The 12,960-nt window shown below is 33.8% G+C and overlaps 1 protein-coding gene across 1 annotated transcript in view; it reads left to right on the forward strand.

The window, feature by feature from the left end:
* Positions 1-10,422, forward strand: part of CMAS (cytidine monophosphate N-acetylneuraminic acid synthetase) — a 15,972-nt gene extending 5,550 nt beyond the window's left edge. The window contains exons 2-8 of the mRNA XM_024733427.1: positions 1,296-1,438; positions 1,598-1,753; positions 3,483-3,616; positions 5,360-5,454; positions 5,830-6,001; positions 6,768-6,921; positions 9,817-10,422. Coding sequence (XP_024589195.1) covers positions 1,296-1,438; positions 1,598-1,753; positions 3,483-3,616; positions 5,360-5,454; positions 5,830-6,001; positions 6,768-6,921; positions 9,817-10,007 — 1,045 coding nt within the window. The 3' untranslated portion in view covers positions 10,008-10,422. The remainder of the gene's footprint in view (positions 1-1,295; positions 1,439-1,597; positions 1,754-3,482; positions 3,617-5,359; positions 5,455-5,829; positions 6,002-6,767; positions 6,922-9,816) is intronic.
* Positions 10,423-12,960: the final 2,538 nt, after the last annotated feature.

Below are 12,960 nucleotides of genomic sequence, written 5' to 3' on the forward strand. Positions count from 1 at the left end.
TCTACGTTTGTTTTTTGTTTTCATGGGATACCTTTTTTTTTTTTTTTTTTGCGTTTTTGTGGTATTATACTTAGTCATCTTGGCTGGTTTAATTACATCGTTGTTGTTTATTTTTTGGCCATGCCTCACAGCATGTGCGATCTTAGTTCCCCAACCAGGGATCGAAACCACTCCCCCTGCATTGGAAGCACAGAGTCGTAACCACTGGACCGCCAGGGAAGTCCCACCTAACTTTTTCTTATTTTTTCCAATATTACTAGGCTACACAGTTTGCAATTTTTTTCAAATTTTAGCAGACCTTCTAAAATTTTTCCAGTACATTTACTGAAAAACATTCACACAGTTCAAACCAGTGCTGTTCAAGGGTCAACTGTATGTGCATATACCAAAGAAGTCATTCAGATTTGTGTAATGTCATTATAAAAACATTGTGGCTAGAGTTAATACTCACATCTTCTGTTTCTAGCAGTGGGGATTTGTAAAGGTCAAGGAAACAATTCAGTACAGACTAGTACACGCCCCCAAATAATGTTTTATATTTTACTCTTACTCGTCATCTTATAAAGTCCAAATGGTCAACGCTGTAAGCTGTGGTTAATAGAGCTGTTCAACTAAGCTCTCCTGAGCCAATCAAGTCATGTTCTCCACATCTTTAATTGTTATCGGTGGCTTTACCCACTTGATTCTATGTTCAGATATTTATATACCCATTGTTAATTGGCAAAAAAAGAGTTGGCTTGTCTGATTGTTTTGGGCATTTAGTCTCTACTAAGCTTGAAACTCTTTCAGTGTCGTGGTTTGGCTAAGCCAAATCCATTTTTTTCTTAGCAAGTATATTAAATACACAATATTTTGGATTTTGATGGAGAATGAGAAGCAGTATCTTCTTTATTTTCTTTAGATTTGAACTTCTCGTGTTACTAGTGTCTTTAATATACCAGTAGCTTCAAAAAGACCAATTATCATTTTTTTCTGATTTTATAAAACTATATCTAGGGCTATGTAAATAATATGTATATAAATAATATGTTATATATAATATAAATATTTATATATGTAAATATTACATCTAGGACCACGTTTTTGATTCAGACATTTTAAAATGTGGTTTACGTAGAAAATACTTTATTTTTCTTTAAATTTTACATTACTTTCTATCTATAACATTATTTTGCTGGTACAAGAACTATTCTAACAGTATGTAAGCTGTATTTTTGGGGTTGCAGAGCTCCTTTTTATCTTTAATGATTTTTTTTTTTAGTGATTTGGCTTTTTATTTCTTAATATCTGTACAGTGTTTGGGTTTCAACAGACCATGATGAGATTGAGAATGTGGCCAAACAGTTTGGTGCACAAGTTCATCGAAGAAGTTCTGAAGCTTCAAAAGACAGTTCTACCTCACTAGACGCCATCATAGAGTTTCTTAATTACCACAATGGTATGAGTTTGACTAATAGTTTATTCAACATTTTACATGATTTCCAACTTGCCTATCATTTCACAAGACTTGTTTTAACATTTGAATTTAGATCTTAGTATTACTTGCTTGCAAAGAACTTTATTTTGATGTTCTTTTCATTTGTTTTGTCTTCTTAAGAGGTTGACATTGTAGGAAATATTCAAGCTACTTCTCCATGTTTACATCCTACTGATCTTCAGAAAGTTGCAGAAATGATTCGAGAAGAAGGATATGATTCTGTTTTCTCTGTTGTGAGACGCCATCAGTTTCGATGGGGTGAAATTCAGAAAGGAGGTAATCTGTTGTATCAATCTTTATTTTAGCTCATTTTATGGAGAATTAATTTTTCATATGTAAATATTCTTTAGGAGTGGGGAGAGTAAAAAGGGAGCAGTAAAATAGAACATGGGATTCTTAACTCTAGTAGGTAATAACATTTATAATGTGTTCTAAATCTTGTGATTATTGAGGCAAAACGATACCAAATTATTACTTTTTACAAAGGATTATTTTAACCCTCTATTTGTATTTTGAGGAAGACATGTCATTTTTCTATAGCAAATACTTTTATGTTGTTCTAGACTTGTTTGATAAACTCCGTATAAATCACAGAATTGTGGGAATAGAAATCTTCCACCGAAAAGTTTTGGAGAACCTCAAGAATGAATTTGTGGAATTGCTTCCCAAAGTTTGTAACTTCTCGTGCAAAAAGAGTTCCATAACGTTTAGCTAGAGCCTGATTTCTGGCCAGATAAAGTAGCAAAATCTGCAATAAAGAATAGAATCACCAACAAATAGGTAAATGTAACATACTTGAAGAAAGGCAGTGTGATTACTCTTCAATGCCCTGACATGTGTTGAATGTAGGAAAGCTGGTCTCTAACCTATGTTTGACTTAAAGGAGAGGGGAAGATGCAGTGAAAATGGAGAAGGTCCACAAAAGAGCAATTAAGATAAAAAGATAAAGTTATAGACAGAAAATGATGATTTTTCAGCCTCTAAATATGAATGCTGTCAAAATCAATGCAGTATATCAATGACTAAATTTATTGATTTCATTCAATAAGCATTTATTGAGTGTCTTCTCTGTAGCAAGTTCTACGTTAAGTTTTATGTATATAATATTTTGAACTTATTCACTAAATATCAGAAATAAGATATAGGAAGGATTAAAGCTTGTAAAACACATTTTTGAACAAATCAAGGAAGCTCAGTGTTAAAATGAATATTGAGCTTTATATGATATGTGATTAAAGTTTAAAAAGTTCAAAAAGTATCCAGACACATCCACAAACACAAATTTGGCAAAAATTTAGTGGAAAGCCAAGGGAATTCCTATATACCAATACTGAAGGCTTCATTTATTATATCATGTTATAATCATTAATGTTGGTATTGCTCAGCCTTCATTATTACCAACAATAATAAGTAAACATGATTTATTTATTGTTATGTATATTTTATATTAGTATTTTTTTAACTACTAGTAAGAATGTATCATACATTATATAAGCAGTTCTATCAATATGAAAGTTTCAATAATTTAGTGGGGAAGTATTCATTTTTCTGTGATAATTCCATGAGAGTAATTTCTCAACCACATTAGATAAATAACACATACATTGTATTTCTATAGAAGCTCATAGTGAGCAGTAGATTTAAAGGGCTCAAATATTGAACTAGGGGTACTTTATAACAAATTCACTTCTTTTGAAACTATTTTAAGGTTGCCTTTATGTCCTCCCAAAGCATTATATTTGTATAAATAGTTTAAAACTTTAATTGCTCAGAATTTCTCTGTAAGATACCTTATTTTTCTCTTATTATTGTTATTGAAAAGCAAAGATAAATCATCAGAATTATTAGAGGTTTTGTTTCTTTAAAAAATCTTTTAAATTGTTTATTTAGATACAGAAATATTCTACCTTCTGAGTTCATTTTTATTTGCTTTTTAAAAAAATTACTGAATGAACATTTTCAGTGTTCAAAGCACCTGGGACTTACTGTAGCTTTTTGCTTTTAGTTCGTGAAATGACTGAGCCTCTGAATTTGAATCCAGCTAAACGACCTCGTCGACAAGACTGGGATGGAGAATTATATGAAAATGGCTCGTTTTATTTTGCTAAAAGACATTTGATAGAGATGGGTTACTTACAGGTTTGTGCCCTCATTTTGCAAAAACCTTTCAAACCCTTTTATCTATATACTTTGAGTTCTAAGAAAGAAGTATGGCACATAAAGGAAAGTATTAACCCCTAGGGGAAAAGCAGTAACTGACAAGATTTATTATCTGAGGCATTTATCCTGCACACTTACCCCAAAATGATCTTTGGGGTTCATTCAGTGAATATGGGAAAGATTCTGCTACAGTTGTAACATTAAGATTAGAAATGAAACAAGTATTGAGTGTTCTATATGTGTCCTGGTATTCATGTTATTTCATTCAAAACTCTGTTTTTAATCCATAGTTGTATTACTGTCAAGTTGTGGTTGTACAGTTGAATAACCTGTACTACTTTGAAAAGAGACAAAAAACACAACAGTATAGTAGAGGTGAAAGAGCATCAACCTGGGCATCAGGAAAACTGGAATATATTGTAGTAAAATCTCTGTAACTATTTAACCTTGAATATATCATTTTATCTGTTCTGAGTCTTAATGCTCTCATTTTACAATAAGGGAGTTGGATGTCTCTCTCATCTTTAGAGCCTGTGTGGTTACGTTACATCATATACTATTTGTTCATTTTGGTTATAGCTATTCTTTATTCAGCATTTACTATGGACCCAGGACTATATGAAATACTACACAGGTTATCTTATATAACGGAATAAAATGGATGTTCCTAGTTCTGTTTCAGAGGAGGAAATGGCAGCTCTGAAAAATGAAGCAATTGTCTCAAAGCAAAAACAAGTTGTGAATGGCACTGTTAGGATTTGGATTCAGGTCCTATGTTACTCAAAAAATAGCATTTAAGAACCCCCGAACTCCATTCTTTATAGTAAAAATTCTAATGTGACTCATTCTCTAAGGGGAAGGAATTTTTCCAATCTTCTGGTCAGTAGGCGAACTGTAGACTGGCTGTTCAGTTAAGTTTGAGTATTCAGGAAAATTAGATTTGACATCTATAGATACCACCCTCCATAAGCTCTTTGCTAAGGGGGAATGTGATTTGACCATTTCCTAAGGTGTGGAGAAAAGTAGGTTTCTCACTGTAGCAAGATTTGTAAAGAGACTGACAATTCTGAAAAATGAAAATTTCTAGTGATTGATATTGACCTTCAAATGATTACAATCAGGAAAGGCCTCACTCCTCTTGCCTCATACCCCAGGATCATGACACTGTTCCTACCTTTACCCACATGTGACCCAGACAATTATTGTCCACTCCCATCTGTAGCTCAGGGATCTAAGGCAGTTCTGTACAGTAGATACTACAGTTCCTTTTCCTCCCCAATCTTACCCCTATTGCAAATAGGAACAGAAGTTCCAAAAACATTTATACTACTGCTTTTGGATGATGATGGGAGAGACTACCAGAACAAAGGGGATACAATTAGGGATTCCCAGAAAATTCCTTGTGGTCAGAATACTGGAGGATGCATATTATTTCTGCTCTGTTTCAGTCTTTAAAATCTATTTAAAGAAAAATGGGAACTTGCACTGTGTAAGTAGAATTTGAAGAATGTCAAGGTTGTTTGTTTTATGTGGTTTGAATATATGGAAAACAATAAGCTCTCCCCTCCAAAAAAAATTATTTGTTGTGTGTCTGGTATTACTGGCTTATTCATTTTTCTTAGTACTATAGAAGTGGATTCATTGTTCTGTATTGTAATAAACTTTTTGATATGTGTGAATGCATGTTGACAACAGTCCTCATGGCACCTGTGCTATCTTTAGGGTGGGAAAATGGCGTACTACGAGATGCGAGCCGAGCACAGTGTGGACATAGATGTGGACATTGACTGGCCTATTGCAGAACAAAGAGTTTTAAGGTGAAAACAAGATTGTATAGCCTTTGCACTAGACCACAATGAATGATTTTTAGTAGATACATTTAAATTCACTTGTGGACAACTGATTTTTGATCCTCCAATCTTAGGATCTTTTGTAATTATTTTGCTTATGTAAGGAAGACATATAAATAAAATATGCCTATAGATGGCTTATTCAGTAACTTGAGAAGCACATAATCTGGTTAGACCACACTTAAAATCCTTGCACTGTAAGTTGAAGTGTATATGTGAGGTTACTTGGAAAGGTAATGTTTGAGTAATTAAATGGAAACAGGTTATCAAGTTTACTGGTGTTAGCCAGATGAGAGATTAGTATCACACTAAAATTCAAAAGTCTCTTTTGGTTTCTTTTAGATTTGGCTATTTTGGCAAAGAGAAGCTGAAGGAGATAAAACTTTTCGTTTGCAATATTGATGGATGTCTAACCAATGGCCACATTTATGTATCAGGAGACCAAAAAGAAATAATATCTTACGATGTAAAAGATGCTATTGGGATAAGTTTATTAAAGAAAAGTGGTATTGAGGTACGTGCCCCCTGAACATAGCAGTGCTTTTTAAGATTGTGATTTAAGGTCAAGGAACATGTGAGGGAAATAAGAGATTTACGTTTTTAGTATTATCAATTAAAATATCTGAAATTTAGCTTTCACATGCCTAGAAAATTGTGCTATTTACTTTTAGATGAGTAGAATTAGTAATTTGTCTATCAATAAATAATATTTCTTATTTATTTAATGAGTATGATAGTAGGTGCTATCTAGTATTTCCGATAGGATCTTGCAACCAGAAAGATTTCACAGAAAATAGGTGTCAGCATTGGGAAAAAAGCAAATCTCAGGTGGATTTTTTAAATGTAGCTTATTCTTATGATTGAAAATTTTAATTCAAAATAACAATACTTATGTGTATTTTCAAAAATGAAGTTTAAGATGATTTCTTAGAATTCACTAGAAATCTTAAATACATGTTTCTGAGCAGCATGAGAGACAAGTTAGACTTTCCTCTGAATAAACTGAATTATTGGAGAATCTTAGATTGTTATCAGACAATGTATATTTTATTTTTTACCTGTAGATAGAATCCTTTCCACTGTAGAAAACAGTCTTTCACCTTTATTGGACTACTAGCAATCAAATGTGTTAAAGCTTCATCATTTTAAAATAAATTAGTTGATTTTACTTAATTAGTCCTTCAGACTACTCACTTGTGATTTGTATTATTTAAAAGGTGTTATTTTATTATGAGAGATTTCTGTTTTCTCATTTTGCCCTTTTTTTTTTTTTTCTTAAGGTGAGGTTAATCTCAGAAAGGGCCTGTTCAAAGCAGACTCTCTCTTCCTTAAAACTGGATTGCAAAATGGAAGTCAGTGTACCAGACAAGCTTGCAGTTGTAGATGAATGGAGAAAAGAAATGGGCCTGTGCTGGAAAGAAGTGGCATATCTTGGTTGGTATCCTTCTATTCAGCCATAATAATGGATTGAAGATTTCTGATATATAGGAAGTACATTCTGAATATATTTTGCTATTATTAAAATGTACATAGATTTGACTCCCCAGATTCCATTTCCAGGAAAGAAATTGAACAAATATGCCAATAATGGAGGGAAAAAAAGAACCCACCTAAATATCCTGCAAAAATAGATTTATGCAACCATTAAAAACAATGCTGCAATATGTATTCCTTGACATGGTCACATGTCACAAGTTTTTCACTTTAGCATTAAGCAAGTATATTAATCAGGTGTCTCCTCTATGCATACTTGGAACTGGTTGCTGGGACTTATTGCTTACAGGGTTTACAGTCTAATGATGTCAACATTTTTGAATATCAGTAATGAAAAGTTATTAAAATACATAATAACTATAAACCGTGTATGAGATAAATATTTACAAGGACAATATGGGCCTCAAAAGAAGAAGCACAGGGATGCTTTGGGAGCATGTGATCTGGGGACTTCAGGAATAGCCTTTGAATCACCTGTGAAGATTCAGTGGAGAAAAATACTATAGAACCTTTGATAGAAAATGATCCAGTTTTTGTAAGAAGAAAACAATTTTAATGGAACATATAACAAATCCCAGCTGTACTTACTATTACCTGTGCAACCTTAAGCAGCTTCTCTAAGCCTTAGTTGTCCTACTTATAGTATAAACACAAATCAAACTTCATAAGGCTATTGGGGAAGAAATTGAAGATAATATAAAATCCTTAAAATAGTGTATGCATTTAGTAATAAGTGTATATCATTTATATAAGTAAAACTGTAAAATATATATGCCAAGGTGTAGTGATTATCCATAAATAATAATAATTAGCCTAATTTTGATTTTTTTTGCCTTCGTTTATTTTTTTTAAAAGTTTCTACCAAGAATATGCATTACTCATATCACATAAGGAAAAAAGTATAAAAAGTAGAGGTTAGAAAATCAAGAAAATAGAGAATAAACTCCAAATTTTTATTTTAAAAATCAGAGCAGTATTTTGTATCAGCTACATAAATATATAAAAGTGTATTCCTTTAAAATGTTGACACTTTTTTTTCTTCCAATTTTATTGAGATATAACTGACTTACAGCACTGTGTAAGTTTAAGGTCTACAGCACAGTGATTTAACTTACATACATCATGCAGTGATTATCACAGTAAATTTAGTGAATATCCATCATCTCATATAGATACATATGAGATAATAAAAATATGTTTTCCCTGCGATGAGAACTCTTAAGATTAATCTCTTAACATACTGCTTTAATGAGTATAGCTTTTGAAAACAGGGAACATGATTCCTTCAGCTCTGTTCTTCTTTCTCAAGATTGGTTTGGCTATTTGGGGTCTTCTGTTTCCATGCAAATTTTAGTTTTATTCTAGTTCTGCGAAAAATGCCTTTGGTATTTTGGTAGAGGGATTGCATTGAATCTGTAGATTGCCTTTGGTGTAGTTATGATCATTTTAACAACATTAATTCTTCTAATCCATGAGCACAGTATATCTTTCCATCTGTTTGTGTCATCTTCAGTTTATTTTGTCAGTGTCTTATTAAGAGTTTTCTGAGTGCAGGTCTTTTACCTCCTTAGATTTATTCCTCGGTATTTTATTCTTTTTGATGAAATACTAAATGGGATTGTTTTCTTAATTTCTCATTCTGAGAGTTCATTATTAGTATATATAGAAACACAATAGACTTCTATGTATTAATTTTGTATCCTGCAATTTACTGAATTCATTTATTAGTTCTAATAAACACTTTTATAAATAAAATTTAATAAAGTTTAGTTTCAGGGGTGGGTTATACAAAGAAATACTTTAATTTGTATCATCTTTCATTGAAAACAATTCAAATTTCAATACATTTAATAATAAAAGAAAAAATTTCAGTCGATAAATGTAGAACAGATTTAAAACAAACACTCTTAACCAACATTTATTAGTAGTATTTGGTCTGTATTGTAGTAATAGTTATATGCAGAATGGTGAATGTTAGATCCTGGGAGCTTCTGAAATTCATCCTACCAAAAAAATAAAATAAAATAAGAGGGGGAGGTGGAGAAACTAATAAGCAAGGCAGGGAGAGAAAGGATGTAGTTATGTCAATGTGATGGTAATTTTTCAACAAGCAGCATACAAATCAGAGAGAACTGTTAGAGACTTAAGATGTATAGCAACAAAATGCACTATGTGGACCTTTTTTGGTTTCTGATTCAAATAAATCAACTTTTTATAGTTGATTTACAGACAATTTTGAGACAGCTGAGGATATTTGAGCATATACTAGGTTATTAGATGATATTAAGGAATTAGTGTTGATTTTGTTGGTTGGATGATCTTATGTCAGTTTCTTAAAAATATATGTATTATAGACAGATGGCAAAGAGTTTACGGGTAAAGTATGTTTTCTGGGAATTCCTTCTTCTCCCTTTCCTCCAAAACACTTGGGGGGTAGGGAATGGACAAGAATATTGATAAATAATGCAAAACATTAATAATTACTCTACATAAATTTGGGATTCTTGCATGTTTGAAATTTTCCTTAGTAAACAGTTTAAATAATTACAGTTTATATTAGATTTCTAGTCATTGTAATATGCATGACAAGCAGAAAGTATACTCCATTCTCCTCTAATTGATAAGCATTTATTATGAATTACTTAGGAAAAACCCTAGACCTTAAGTATTTATTATACTTGGAAATGCTTTTATTTTTGTTCCATCTAATCTGTAGTATTCTAATATACAGTGTCTGAAGTTGCCAGAATTACTTACTGATTGCTGTTTGCATTATTTAGGAAGAAAATTCCTTCTCTCTTTAAATATTCAACCAGTGTTTCTTTAACTTGATAGGAAATGAAGTGTCTGATGAGGAGTGCTTGAAGAAAGCGGGCCTCAGTGGCGTTCCTGCTGATGCCTGTGCCGCTGCCCAGAAGGCTGTTGGATATATTTGCAAAAGCTATGGTGGCCGTGGTGCCCTCCGAGAGTTTGCAGAGCACGTTTTCCTACTAATGGAAAAGGTTATTAATTCATGCCAAAAATAGAAATTAGTGTTATGTTGGAAAAGAAAGTATCCAGCCTTCTTCAGCCACTTTTCTTTTATTTTTGATTAAGTACAATTCCATGCTGTAATGTTAACAGAGAGTGTGATTTGATTTGTGATATATCTTAATATCTTTTAAAGCAGAGTCTTCTCAAACTGTCACTCCAAAACCTTCTATGAAATAACTGTGCTGTACTTTTCTCTTTATGCAGGATCATTATTTAGAGATTGATCACAGTCTCTCTCAGATTTTTAGTAAATGCAAGTAAGAACATCATCAAAATTGACTTTGTATTGTATCCTGTAAAATTGTGTGTTTGTGTGCTTTTAATGATGCTGAAACTTTATTTATTTTGGGACAGTTTGTCTGGTAAGACATGCCCTTCTATTAATAAAATTACATTTCACAAACTTGATGAAAACTGTCTTGTTGCTATAGAAGAGATTTACCAAACACTGCCTTATTTCCTTTAAACAATGACCATGCAAGTCAGCGTGAGAAACAAGCCACTAAATACCAGCTGTAGAGCATCCGATTGTACTTCATATATGGATACACACAGCACGTAAATACAAATACAGATGTCTGAAGAAATTCATGTATTGTGAAGGTTGTATATTGGTTTGTAGTAAATCGTTTGCAGTTACCTCGGAGATCATGGTAATTTTGTGTACTAAATTTGGCTATTATCACAATTTTACAGCCAGCACAAATCTCTCTCCTACCTGGTTAGATTCCAAGAATGGGACATTAGCTCATAATTGTGGATGCTTACCTAATAAAAACACTAACCATTTCTTGTGGAACATTTTCATCTATTTCCACTATAAAAAGAGTTCTTGTAAAACTCTAGCAAGAAGCAAGCCATTCACGCCGCGCTATATAGGAAGCTGTTTTCCAGTCAAGGCTGGGTGGATCTGTACGGTTCAGAGTCTGCCCCTATAGGCCAGACATAAGTTGGAAAAAAAAAAGGACCATCTTCTACCTTAATTTCCTTTACATCTTGTCCTGGTTTTAATCCCATCTTTCTTGCTTTTCCACTGCTAACTCTATGTTCTCCCATCCCCTTAAATTTACACATTACCAAGGTTCTAAACGCAGCTCTTGTTCTTCCCGAAGACCACATCTCTATTCAGTATTTCAGCTATAACCTCCATGCAGATGACTCCAAAACCTAATCTCTGTTGTGAGATCTGGTTGCATTTCAAGTTCTTTGTATTATAGGCCAGATTCCTGTACCTCATCTCTCAAATGTCTGATTTTATCATTGGGACATCACAGCCTTCCTCAGTTTCTCCTTTTCATTTCTAGTCAGACACTAAATCTTGAGTTTGATACTAGCCCAGTGTCCCTTCAGTTTATCTAATACTATTGCTAGATTAATTATGTATTTGCTGTTATCATTTACAAAATCTGTAGTGACTCCATGCTGACCACAGAATGTAATCAAACATTTCCCAGTCTGAATGTACTCTGGACACAATATTTCCAGCTTCGGTTCCTACTGATTCTTGTGCGGTTCTCCACCACAATCAAGCTATTCTGTGTAATTCTCCAACCACGCCCCTATTAGCCTATTCTCAAGTCTTGTATTTAATCACCACATGAGTCACTCATTCCTAAAAAAACGTCCTGACAAAATACCTCCTGTAAATACCATGCATAAGTATAGATTATACTGGAGTCCTTGTTTCGTTCCCCTCACCCAAAGCCAAATACAAAGAGACAGTTCAGACCGCACTGTGACTCCTAGTTCCTATGTGCCCAATAGTAGGGAAACTTAGCCAAGAAAATACATGTTCAGCTCTGACATGTAAAGAACTTGGAAGTTGCCAACCCCTTCCCCTTCCAGTTTGTTCAACAAGACAAACGGGCCAAAATCAATGACAATCACATCCAGAGATAGGGCACCTGATATTGGTTTGTCTAGAGCAAAACCTGCTGGATGCCATAAACTGATGGGAACATTTAGTAATTTTGCAAATTGCCAGAAGTTGTGTGGAGCTAATGTGAGAGTGAGAAACTCCTAGAAACTGCAGTCATGGGAGGTAGGAGTGGGACACACTTTCCCTCCAGAAATGCCAGCAGGTTATCACAGAATGGGTCTGAGGATTCAAGAAAAATCCCCTTATGGTCCTGATAGGAGAAACCCTATCTCCCTAATAAAGGACTACTCCAGTAGGAAGGACATCTCCCCAGAGGGCAATACAGAAGACTTACCCCAACAGGAAGAAGGGAACTCCGCTCCACTCCAGCCTCTCTGTCTCACCTAAGGTGGGGAAATTCCCCCTTATTCAACAGGGGAGATGACATCAAGGAAATAGAGAATGCTGCAGGCAGGAAAAACAGTAGCAGCAGGAGGAAGAAAGCTATACGTTGCAGGAGAGACAGAAACACCTGTGAAGGCATATTCCCAAGACAAGCCCACTAAGAGACCAAGTCTTAGAAGATTTTAGAATGCTGCCCGTCTTCTACACCCTATGCTACACCAATATGTTGCTAGTATGATAACAGTGGATAACAGCTTAAAAGACTACAAGACACAGACTTTCTCTGAAGAGAAATAAAAAAGGAAGTCCCAAAATCAAAACCAAGGACATCATTGGAGGAATTTGAAGTCTCTGGTCCCTATAGCTACAGGAAAGAGTAAATACAGTCCAATTCCTAGAAAGATTAACAAAAATCTTCATACTAGAGACTGTGTCTTGGTACCCATTACCCAATAACATACATGGCTTTCAACAACAAAATTATAAAGCATACAAAAGGCAAGAAAAAGCAGAGTCTGAAGAGAAAAAGCAATCATCAGATCCAGACTCAGATATGACACACTTGTTAGTATTATCAAATAGGCAATTTAAATAGCTATGATTAATATCTAAAAGGATGTAATGAGAAAAGTACCCAACATGAAAGACCAGATAGGTAATGTCAGTAGAGAGATGGACACTAT

This window comes from Neophocaena asiaeorientalis, unplaced genomic scaffold (assembly GCF_003031525.2).
Source record: "Neophocaena asiaeorientalis asiaeorientalis breed wild unplaced genomic scaffold, Neophocaena_asiaeorientalis_V1.1 scaffold150, whole genome shotgun sequence".
NCBI lineage: Eukaryota > Metazoa > Chordata > Mammalia > Artiodactyla > Phocoenidae > Neophocaena > Neophocaena asiaeorientalis.